The 13,124-nt window shown below is 41.0% G+C and overlaps 1 protein-coding gene across 1 annotated transcript in view; it reads right to left on the reverse strand.

Annotated features, from left to right (window-relative positions):
* The window catches only part of LOC124553896 (eukaryotic translation initiation factor 2 subunit 3), a 99,324-nt gene that overhangs the window by 37,050 nt on the left and 49,150 nt on the right, over positions 1-13,124 (reverse strand). The window contains exon 8 of the mRNA XM_047127911.1: positions 3,415-3,559. Within this exon, the coding sequence (XP_046983867.1) occupies positions 3,415-3,559 (145 nt within the window). The remainder of the gene's footprint in view (positions 1-3,414; positions 3,560-13,124) is intronic.

A 13,124-nucleotide genomic window follows, 5' to 3' on the forward strand; every position in this document is an offset into this window, starting at 1 on the left:
TAAATTGTGAAGTTCATAACGAGTTTGATTCTGTAGTTGTAGCAGAAAAACAGACTGAAATTTGTCACAATAAGTCAGGATAAGACACCTCCTTTTTTTTTTTTTTTTTTTTTTTTTTTTTTTTTTTTTTTTTTTTTTTTTTTTTTTTTAGGACTTAATTGCACTTCCCAGTCATCAATAATTCAGAAGTTGCTTTCCCCAGAGAGTACAAAAAATTGTAGATCATCATAAGAGATCTCAGATTTGAGTACCAGTGGAATATGAGCCTATTTACCTCCACCTTGTTGATTTTTAGGGCCTTATATGGTCGTAGTTTTTGCTGTGCATTACCAAGGCAGTGGAGATCAAGGTAGCAAAATTGTTGCATGACAGCTGCACCACACATTGTACAAATAGCTTTCAGGTTTTACATCATTGTTGCAAATTTCTTCCTAACTTTTTGAAATGGATTCCTGCTATAGAGAATTATTAGTATGATTCTTGTGCAATGCTATTGAAGTGATAGTGTAATTCTGGTTTAAGGATAACATCTCTTCTTAGCATAGTTTGCAGTTTATGTGGAACATTGAAGTGTGATGGTCCATGGTGGCTGAACCACTGCTGGTTCTTTTTTAGTGAGAAAATCGGCATCCCCATAGGGGTCATGCCTGACAGCTGTGCAACATCAGCCATGGGTGGGTCTCTTTAACCAGGGTACCAAGCCTGATGATACATTTTTATAAGTGTCACAGGCCAAAGCTAGAAGAGATCTCTTTTAGGATCCTAAGCTTAAGTTTACTTCAAGCTACTTGAATTTTTTTACAGGTTTCATTAATTTGTTGTCGAGTGTCACGAGGAAAACTATACTGGTGGCTGTATGACATCACTGACGGGACTGTATGAGAAGAAATTTTGATATGACAGAACCCAAAAATTATATTTTTCAGATCTGATTGCCCCAAATTATTAGATCTTCACAAAAGGGAAAACTGTCCTGCATATCGGATTCTTTATTCCATTTAATGTTTTATAAAAAGAATTCTGTAGATCTGAATGCTGCACAGTTTTTTTCTGACTCAAGTTCATTCCTTAGTCATCAGGACTTTTGATAGTACCTTCCATGGAAAAAACTAAAAAACTGTAGAACAAAGGATGTCTAATTTAATTTGTGAACCAGTGAAATATAAGTCAATTTTCAATGCACCTCCATCTTGTCGTTGCTTTTCAGAGCCTTATATGCTCAAATTGTAAAACCATAATTAGTTTTAGCTGGTTTAGAACATGGCCTTTCTATTAAAGATGGTTGAAGAAAGTTTGCAGAAGATACTTTTTTGTGAAACTGGGCTAAAACTGGTTATTTTGACAGTTTTAGGAAAACTGTCAACTTTGCCTTCAATTTGCGAACTATTGGAAACAGTAGGAGAATGAAAATTCATCTTTTACAACCACGCATTGATAAGTTATTAAATGTAAAGTTTCAGGTTTATCTCACAATTACCTCTGCATGCATAAAAAGCTAAATTTCACATTTTTTCAAGCATTTATTTTTTGACCGACTTTGCTTCAAATTACCCTTACAAAAATTGCTCCCTAAATATTTTTTATTATTTAGCTTAAGAGAGTACAAAAGATTGAACAGGATGGCCTAGTTTTGTTTCTTTCAAGAAAGTATTGACAGAGACGTTATGTCTCAAAACTGTCCACAACTCACGAGTACACTGTCAATAGCTGGATTATGGTGTCAGACAAATGATTACTCTCTGTAAGTACTGAATTAATGACTGTGAAACTTTACCGGTATTTATTGGGAACATGTGGGGAAAGTTCACACAAAACTTCAGGGACTTCTGTTATGGTCACGTGGGAGCCTCTAGACAGTGTGGCATGGAATAACCACGACACTTATAATGACCTACACTGAGTGAATGTGGAGAAATACAGACAACAAAACATCCACGTCAGTGTTTATGTTGCCATGATTGTTGTAATACGGAGGAGTTGTTCACAATACAAGAAAATGCTGTAGCGTTACTCGTTCCTGGGCAAAAACTGTCCGATTTCAATTTTGTATATGTATAAATTTCTTCTATTTCATTACCTGAAATTTTAGATTTCTAGAATCCTATATTTATTTCCTGACGAGAGTAAATAGATAGTCTCATTTATTTTCTTGTCGACAACTTAATACGACCACTATTCAGCGAGTTGTTACCTTTACTCATAGATTATTTGTAGGTATTACGTGAATGTGTGGTGTCTGTTCTTTTGGACACATCCTGTCTGGTCTTCTCCCTTCATGTATCCAGCAAGCCCCCTCCTGACAGTTTCCAGTAAAAGCGCCCTGTGCTGAAGCGAAAATTGCCGCCGTTTCTATAGATACAGAGTGCCATTGTTTAATGGAAACAGTTAAGGAACCATATTACAATACCTTGTTGTGAAACTGTCTACTTTTCTCACTTGTGGCCAAGAAAACTGAAACCCTCTCACCTTGGGCTGGAAGAATTAAAGATCATGACTGGGATTACATACACAGACTCATGAAGTAATACAAAATTATTTCATTCTTCATTGTATTTGTTTCTGTACAAAATGTGTGTTCTATTGCTATATTTCTATGTTCTTTTGGACACATCCGAAAGAAAAGATATCATGCAGAATCCACAGCTGTGAAACATTATAAATTTAAGGGGATCACTTGCTGGCAGCTGCAGCGGGACATTAAGCGGAATCAGTGGCAACGAGCGAAAATGTGTACCAGATCGGGATTTGAGCCCGGGATCTTATGCTTACAAGGCGTGCTGAAATAGCCCACACAGTTGCGATAATGGTGTGTCCCGAATGGTGCAGTGGTTAACGCACCGCAAGCAGATGATCCCAGGTTAGAATCCCAGTCCGGTACACATTTTCTCTCATCGCTGTGATTCCACGTAATGTCCCACTGTAGCTGACAGCAAGTGATTCCCTTCAATTTGCATATAATACTTATAGATAAAGAACCTGCTTACAGCGTGAGAATAACAGAGTGCACGTGGCATTCTGATGCAAAAAATGTATACTACATCTCGCTGCATGTCAACAATTCATGAGACACTGCGCTGTTGACGTACAGTGAAGAATGTACACGATTTTCCGTGCTGGTTCACAGAAGAGAATGAAGTAAAAACTTTGCACCCGACAATATAATGAAAAGGACAGTTGCTACTCATCATATAGCGGAGATGCTGAATTGGACATAGGCACAAATAAAGGACTAAGCTTCCGGCCAACAAGACCTTTATCGGGAACAGACAACATACACAAACATGATCACAGTCTCTGGCCAATATGTTGACCAGCAACTATCCTTTTCATAATACTGTCACATTCCATCCTGGAATTATATATTCTCTTTCCACTCGCACGGCCACGTGCCAGAGAGACGGCACACTCCCTTACCAATGAGGCCACCCGGCACAGCGAACTGCAGCTCGTTCTGCTCGGTGTAGAGCGAAACGATGCGCGAGAAGATGGGCCGACACGTCAGGCGGCCGTCGCTGTCCTTGGACACCAGCCCGGGCCGCACCTCGATCTCCATGCCCACCTGCACATTGAAATGCGACTGTCTCAGCTAGCAGTTAATAAGATATCTCATCCGAAAGACTAGTGGAGTACTGGACACACACATTTTTTTTAATTAATTGTTTTCCTTTCTAAATTTTGAGTATTTGCAAATGCTGTTATGGTGTGGGGTAATATTTTTGGATGATAAGAGGTTTAATTTCAATTTGAAATTATTTTTCATAAATATGAAAGTTGATACAGTTAAGACACAAAAAACACAGTATGAGGGTGTACAAAGGAATACTCAGCTTTACCCATGTGACTTCTGGAAGTAACCAAGCATGCATACTTTACATAACTATGAGAAACTTATGAAGACAAGTGGGCAACTGTTGAAGCCTTTTAAAAGTGTGAAAATTATCATGTTAATCATAATGAGAGAAATAGAAAACCATGTTTTTATGATAGTAAGAGTGTAACTGTATAAAAGATGACAACGCTAATAATTTTACACAGAAATATTAAATTTCAGGCAAAAACTGTAAAAAAATTGTAACTGTTTAATAAAATTAATTTTAAATGATGTACCTACATCTACATTTTTAGTCCACAAGCCACCCAACGGTGTGTGGCGGAGGGCACTTTACGTGCCACCGTCATCATCTCCGTTTCCTGTTCCAGTCGCGTGCGGTTCGCGGGAAGAACGACTGCCGGAAAGCCTCCGTGCGCGCTCAAATCTCTCTAATTTTACATTCGTGATCTCCTATGGAGGTATAAGTAGGGGGAAGCAATCGATAACTCATCCAGAAACGCACCCTCTCGAAACCTGGACAGAAAGCTACACCGCAATGCAGAGCGCCTCTCTTGCAGAGTCTGCCACTCGAGTTTGCTAAACATCTCCGTAACGGTATGACGCTTACCAAATAACCCTGGGACAAAATGCGCCGCTCTTCTTTGGATCTTCTCTATCTCCTCTGTCAACCCAACCTGGTACGGATCCCACACTGATGACCAATACTCAAGTATAGTTTGAATGAGTGTTTTGTAAGCCACCTCCTTTGTTGATGGACTACATTTTCTAAGGACTCTCCCATTGAATCTCACACTTCAAATCGTTCCGTAGGCATACTCCCAGATATTTTACAGAAGTAACTGCTACCAGTGTTTGTTCCTCTATCATATAATCATACAATAAAGGATCCTTCTTTCTATGTATTAGCAATACATTACAAAAGATGACAAGTTTTAATCATAAAAATTGTATAATTTTCAACAGCGGTGGCTGTAGGGTCCGCCTGTTTTTATCTTTCTCTTGACTGCAACGAGTTTGATGGCTGCTGTACCCATTTCTTTGCTGGCATTATGGTTGCTTGGCTATGGACAACTACGGAATGTAACATCAAAAAAGAGTACGATTTGGAAATATCAAAACCTGAGGATCACAACAGCAAGTTTTTTAATGTAAGTTTACACTATTAAAATCAATTAAGCTATGTTAAGATGCACTGCCAACTACGCATATAGTGATATTAACTTTTCATAATCGGACCGGAAACAAGAACATCAAGAAAAAGAATACTGTGTTTCATTCAATTTGTGTATATTTTGATTACGGTTAGTGAAGGGGAGGAACATTTCAACATGTGACAACTGACTTCTGGAATAGTAATTGCCCATTTTGTATTTTTACTTATTTACATTTCAACTGAATCGGCAATTTGTCTGACTTTGATGTAGTGAACACTTCCAAAATATTAGAAGTTTTACGATATAGGTAGCTCTTGCATAAATTATTCATTTATTTCATGTCTTTCTAACCCGAAGAGGGTTCTCTTTCATGTCAAGATCTACAGACTTTGTTCACGTGCTCCCTTTACACGGTATTCCCTGCTCCACCTGTCACAACATTATCACTACACTATAGCAGAGATCAATAACCTGCATGTGTGTTCATACATTACAGACTACACAGTGTGTCTTTTTACTTCTTGTTGTAGACACAACACCCTCAAAAATATTTATTACTATAACACAGGATAATTGTCATAACCATGCCAAATGATGTTATGGGAGTGGTAATAAATTACATAAATGTATTTAGGAAAAGATTCCAACTTTTTTCCACCCTTACATGTTTCTGTGCAACTTCACCACCACAGTGGGTTCATTTATTCTCCGATGAAAACAGGTAAAAAAGCTGTATTAAAACTTACAGTCCTTTGGATCGGGGCCACTATGTTCCATAACATTTTAACAAAGTATACGCCTTATTAGCACATACTGATGTTCCTACAGTTATCTACTATCTCTAGTAAAGATGATATTTTGGTACAGTTTGTCACCTGCAGCTTATAAGGATTTCTCTATAGTACGATAGTGTGATGAAAAGTAATGCCTCCAAATTTTTTTTTAAATTCTTCAAACATGTTAAATGATTTTTTTTTATTAACATTCTACATCTTTATTCTTCATGCCTTCATACCTGTTTCTCAATACAGTCATCCTGCTCACAAACACACTTCTCCCAATGAGGTCAGTTTGTTGATACTGTCACTGTAGAATGTTTGACTCGACTGACTGTGCCACAACATCACAATGGTGTATCAGACCCGTCATTCGTAACGTTGAAGGAGATGCCGAGCTGTAGGCGAGACTCCCGTATTCTAGACGGGCCTGGACAAATGCCGTGCAGAGCCGCATCACGGCAGAGTAGCCTGTGCCCCAGTTGGAGTTGCTGAGGCATCAAAAGGCACTGAGGTGCGACCAACAGGCCTGCTTTACTTGGCAAAGATGGGGAAGACGTGTCAAGTGGGACTCAAAGACCGGTCCCAAAAAACAATAAGACCCCAAAACACTGAGGGATTGCCCGTCAAGTTATTGATCTGGATGGAGACGGACTGTGTGGTGACGACAGAAACGGATTACACGGATCTATGCATCTGAAAATTGGAAGCCGCGAGTGAGAGCCCAAGATTGTGCTCAGTGTATTGGTAACTGCAGTCTGCGCTCGACGACTTATACCGTGGATGAACAAAAATAAATTAAAAAATCATCACAATACAGAGAGGGGGACACCACAGGCCCCACAGCCGCCACCAGACCATTGATAAGACACTAAAAATAGAGGTACACTCAAAACAGAATCCTGCAGATCTTTATGGTCCTGGAGGAGCTAGATGGTGCAGCAGGAGACACCAACCTGTAACTGAGAAGTAAGACACGGAAGAAAGTTCTGGATAAAAATCTGGAATGGGTTACAGAGAGCAAGGGTGTAGTGGCACCGTGTTGTTTCATAAGCTTTCTGCAGATTGAAGAGGGCTGCAACAAGATGTTGACACCGTGCAAAAGCCGTTCAGACAGAAGACTCCAGGTGAACAAAATTATCTGCAGTAGAGTGGCCTCGGCGAAAACCGGCCTGGGTCAAAGCCAAAAAGAAAATGGTGAAGAAATAAATGACCCAAAAGAAGTGTGTGAGAAATTTATACAAAAGTTCAGTACAGTTGGTACAAATGAAGTTCATGTCAAGCCACAAAATTTTAGTCTTGCAAAATCTAGCCAGTCCTTTTACATCCACCGCATTACTGAGAGGGACGTGCTAGCAATCATATCAGCACTTTGACCAAAAATGTCTTGTGGCTGGGATGACATTTCACCTAAACTGCTAAAGGAATGCAGGGATGAATTAGTGAAACCCCTGACTCACTTGATAAATACCTACCTCAGAAATGGAGTATTCCCTGACCTTTTGAAAATTACTGAAATTATACCAGTGCATAAAAAGTGATTAAAAACTGACACTAAAAACTACAGGCCAATATCATTAACCTCAGAACTAGGCAAATTGTTAGAGAGAGTAATACTAAATCAAGTTGAATCATATTTCACCAAACACAATCTGTTAAACAACCTACAACATGGATTTAGAAAAGGGAGATCTACTACAACAGCAACACGAAATATTAAATAAGCTGGGCAAAAGTGACAAGGTAATAGGCACTTTCCTAGATATGAGTAAAGCCTTTGATACTGTGAATCATACCATTCTTCTGTGTAAGCTAGAAGAGTACAGGTTGAGAGGACTAGCCTTGAAACTACTTACCTCCTCTTCGAAAGACAGGAAACAGTGTGTAAAGCTAACTTATCAAAATAATGAGCAGCTCCTAAACAACCAAATCAAACTTCAGGACACTTCAATGTGGCGTGCCTCAAGGAAGCATACTAGGGCCTTTTCTGTTCCTCGTATATGTAAATAACTTATTTGAACCCCAAAATTGCACGGTTGTAAGCTATGCCGATGCCATATCCTTCATCAGCTGTGGCAGTGGTATGCAGTCTGCAGCTAACAGTACCGAGATCAGTTTCAGTATTCTGTCCGCATACCTTACAGCAAACGAGCTTCTTGTAAATAAAGACAAAACGATAATAATGAAGTTCATCCTCAGTTATAATGCTGTCATAACTGATACTGTGTTTACATCCCCATTGGGTCTTGCATATGCAAATTCACACAAATTTTTGGGCATCGTTGTTGATGAACACTTATCATGGAAAGACCATGTAGATAATATTTGCAAGAAAATCAGTAGAAATGTGTATCTACTGAAACGGATCTCAGCCTTCTTGGACCATGATACTTCAAGGCAAATATATTTTGGGTTAATTCATGCACACCTTCAGTATGGTATATGGGGTGGGACATCAGCAGTTCATATAGATAAGACTTTTTAGATTACAAAAACAGGCAGTCAGAATGGTAACCAAGGTAAAGAAGAGAGAGCCTTGTAGAGACATCTCTAGAAAATATAAAATTATTACGGTTGTACTCCATGTATGTACTGCAGACAGTCATGTTTGTGAAACAAAATCCTGAATTTAATATGAGAAACAGTAAAGTACACAACTATGATACACGGGGAAGGGAAAATTTTCATAGAATTGTGACCAATAAAAAGGCAACGGACCTCAGCTCACACAGAATGGGAGCAATTTTCTACAATGCACTACCCTGTGAACTCAAGAAAGTAAATCAAAATATGCTAAAGAGTAGACTGAAGCAATTATTAATAGAGAAGTGTTGTTACTCTATAGAGGACTTTAAGTTGTAGTGCCATCTTGGAAAACAGCGTATATAGACAATGTCTCCGATCTATCAGCGGTATGAAATAATGTAATTATACACTGTATTATGTGTACTGTACTATTATAAATATAAGCTAAATTGTGTTACACTATAGAGGAATCTACTAGTAGTGCCCTTTTGAAAAATAATGTGTACAGACGTGTCTGATCCATATGTTGTTATGAAAGAATGTAAATATTTTACTGTATATGCGTAATGTAATCTAAATTTTCCTGACAATGTCCGAAAACTTTTTGTTATATGGACAGAAAATAAATAAATAAATAAAAGGTCCCAGGATTCAAGGATCCAATACAGCCTCCAACCCATCACGGATTCAAGTAATCTGCAGAGGACATCAGTTAAACTACAGTTGTGCATCTGATGAAGTAGTTTACCCAATTTCGAAACTGGGGTAACGGCACTTTCTCGTCATTGGGGAAACAGTTGCACCCAGTCTGGTCCAGGAGCCGTGTCCGGGCAGAGAGCACTGTGGCCCTACGGCAGCGACATAGTGCTCCCAAAAAATCTCTCTCTCCTGTTTAATAAGATAAAGGGCCCAGTCACGGAGCCAGTTAAAGACCGAGAGGTGGTCGAGAGACAGATGCCGTTTGTAGCACCGGAGGGCATGACAGCGGTCTGCAATAGCTGCAGAAGTTCTGAGGTCCACCGAGGGACAGTCTCCCGTCGGGGAGAAGCTGAGGAAGGAGGAATCGCCAAAGCAGTTGCCAAAAGGATGGCATTCGTCAAACTTCGTACAGACTGACCAGTGCCATCGTGTGGTGCAACACACGGGATGACAGCTGAGGAAAAGGTATTTCAGTCTGCATTAGTAAAGATCCACCCACAAGGGCGTCCAGGCGAGTGGTGCCGGAGGTAAGGTAAAACGGTCAGAAAATGATCAATGTCACACAAATTGTCACGAATTCTCTGTCGAACAGAGGGGAGGAATCCAGAGCTACAGACAAACATCAGTACCTGAGAAAGTGCCGTGTGCCACACGGTGTGTGGGGACCCAGTGTGGAGGAGGCAGAGATCAAGCCGTGCCAGCAGATCTTCAACAATCCTGCCCCGTCAGTGGTCGTAGTACCGCACACAGGGTTGCGGGTGTTAAAATCTGCAAGGAGAAGGAACGGGGGAGGGAGCTGTCTAAGGAGGGTCAGAAGAGCAGGAGGCCAGTCTGGGGGAGATAAAGACAGCATACTGTTACTACAGCATCTTAACTGACCCAAATGGCCACAACTTCCTATACAGTATGAAGAGGAACCCGAGAACTATGTCCTTGCAGACTGACACGCAGATACCACCAGAGGCTCGCAAAGGGCCAACCCTTGGCAGAAAGCTCGGAACCGTGAAGAGTCAGCGAGTCAGTATCCACAAAATGAAATCTGTAATACAACACGAGCTACAGAGTACAGAGAAAGAAGAGACTGCACTTCCAGAAAGTGATGATAATAGCCGTTACAATTCCACTAGAGAGAGTAATACGAGAGGCCGGACGGACATCGAACGAGCCAGTAACTGGTAAGGACGGAGTGACATCTGTGACTGTAAGATTGGATCCTGAGGAAAGGGGTGACAGCTCCTGGGATATCGGGGGCTCATTCAGAGACTTACGTATCTTCTACTTCTCCTCCGGAGAGTGAGAGGAAGTGTGGTCAGGAAGAGAACAAGTTCCGATAATATCAGGATCTGAAAGAGGACGAGCAGCCTCGGGGCCCAGATCGTGGCTCCCGTTTCCAGCTCGAAGTAACAAGTTCCTCATCCTGGAGATGTCCGGCAGGTGCCAGAAAACAGAGTTTCTCCTCTGGCTGTGGAGAAAGAGCAGTTCCACGACAAGAGGGAACAGCAACTGTCAGGGAGGAGGAAAGGGAAGGAGGACACGACAGAGGTAAGGAGGAAGTGGAGGAGGAAAAGACATAACAGAAGCAAAGGTAGACGTTAAAGACACCGGGTAAAGACGGTCGAATTTCTGTTAGGCTGCAGAGTAGGACATACGGTCGAGAGTTTTCAATTCCTGACACTTCCTTTCCTCGTTATATCTCAGGCAATTCGGTGAGCGAGGAGAATGTGGGCCAGAACAGTTCGTGCACTTTGGTAATGGAGTGCAAAGGCGTCCCAGATGGAGAGGGCAGCCGCAGTCACTGCAAATAGGATTCAGCTCGTGCTGTGAAAACGTGTGACCAAAATAGAGAGACCGGAAACAGAGCGTGGGAGGTGGGATACGAGGCTGCACGTTGCAACTGTACACTATAACTGACTTTTTCCAGATGGGTATCCCCTCACAAGACAGACTGAAAGTGCCAGTATTGATGTCAATGTCCTTACGACCTCTCTGGACAAGCCGCAAAAAATGAACGTCGCTCCGTGCCAGGTTAGTGCCGAGTTCCTCGTCAGACTGTAGGAGAGTCTGTGGAAGATAATGCCTTGAGTCATACCTAAGGACTGTTGAGAAGTGGTGCACACTGGCGTGTCTCCTAAGCACTCAATAGTACAAAGGGCTGTCAAATGACTGGCAGAAGAAATTTTAATCGGCAGGGAACCAGATCTCGTCTTATCGAGTCGACTTCACCAAACTTACCTTCCACATGTTCTACAAAAAAAGAGCAGTTTGGTAGCAGTGAACGTCTCTGTCAGTCCCGGAGCAAACCATGTAACGGGAGAAGGGTTTCACCCCGAACCAGCAGGCCTGGCTCTCCTCCGACGGGGTGGCCGAGGAGGGGAAGGTCGAACAAGCAAACGTAGGAGCAGAGTGTGAACCGTTCCCGTCCGGAGAGACGGCCACAGAAGAGTGGCCAGAAGAATGGAGCTCAGCCCGCTTCACCTGCAGTGTATCTATCCCCAGTACCACCCTTTCCGATCACAGGCTCACCACGCGAGTGCTACCCAGTCCGAGCTCGCCCCGCGGATCCCTCCAGTCCCAGCACGGGCCACCCGGCACGGCGGTCACTGTCGGGAGTTCCGATGCACCGGAGAGATGAGCAGCCACTTCCAGGCATACGTGAGGAGGTGAAAGCTCAAGTACTAGAAAAGTGATCGCTGTGTTGTCAGGGGTAGTAATGTAAAATGCTTGGGCATTTATAAGTAGGGGCTAATGTCCAGGATAAATGCCTTGGTAAGAGCCCAACATTCATAAATGCTTGGGGGGCATTTATTCATTTTAAAGATTAACTGATAAGTGGCACGTATAAAAAAAATTTAATCTGATGTTTTTTAGTGGAAAAGGTGTTTTGCAACACTGGTTCTGTAGCAGTTGTCTAACCGAGTTGAAAAAGCTGCTCGAGAGTAAGGGAAGAGTTATCAAGGGGAAATAAATTGGACTGTAAATGTAACTATACATTTTTAATGAAATTAGTTCTTGGGACAGTACATAATAAAAAAAAGAAAACACAACTCAAGTTTAAAAGTAAGTCTTTAAGTAGGTAGCCTGTACGTAGTATTTTTACTTATACTATACTACAGTAAAAATGTTAGAGTAAAAAAAGTTTATCCATAATGATTTTAATTAGGGACAAGTCATGTGCCGATTCCAATTCCACAAGTCCAAGAATAGCCAATTCTCTGAGAATCGACTAGCATCAGAACTCAATGAGTCCGTCGTCTTCAGCATCGATTCTTTGTTATTAAATCTTTTTTTTTTTTTTTTTTACATTAGTGTTCTCATTTTATCTTCACAACAGTGCAGTTATAGGGAAGTAGATAAAGGAAGAAGGAGAACAAAAAAATATAGCCCGTCTCAAATGTCACTACATCTGACAAAAGCATTCTTACACTCCCAACCTGCCCCCACTGCAAACCGTTTATCAAGAGACACATGCCAGCTGCTTAATACTATCAGTAATAATTTTGCTATCAATTATCATTCTTCAGTAATATTCAGCGATTATAATCTAAGGACAATTTTTTTCTTTAAATACCAGCTTATCACCCTTCCTTGGTGCAACAAGTTGAAATGCTAGTAAAAAAATGTTTCTCACTTTCTTCTTTTCATTTTTAGTAATAATAGTAATGAGGGACGTACGTATGTTTAAATGTAAACATTTACCAACTTCTAATATCGAGAGTATCATTCATCCCTTATTTTAGTTGGTAAATTATGCATTCCAGCATAAAAACTTTAAAATGTACTTTTTTTTTATAAATGCCCAGATTTTGGGCATTTAAAACTGCTTGGGCAAATGTCGATTTATAAATGTCTTGCCCACTGCGCATTTGCCAGGCCAACATCACTAGTTGGGGTCTCTGTCAGACGGATACTTAACAGCCCCAAGCCCCACCAAGCGGAAAGTGGAAACATGGGACACAAAAGCAAAAGGAAAAAGTTGAACCGAGGGAATAGCTGGATCATCATAAAGGGAAATGCAGGCTGCAGCAACAACACCACATGCCACATGGACCATTACATTCAGTGTGTTTTTACTGATTAACTTCTTGTCAGACTTAAATTTGTCTAGTACAGATCTGCTATTCCCATGAAGGGCACGGG

The sequence above is a fragment of the Schistocerca americana genome, chromosome 11 (genome assembly GCF_021461395.2).
Source record: "Schistocerca americana isolate TAMUIC-IGC-003095 chromosome 11, iqSchAmer2.1, whole genome shotgun sequence".
Lineage (NCBI taxonomy): Eukaryota > Metazoa > Arthropoda > Insecta > Orthoptera > Acrididae > Schistocerca > Schistocerca americana.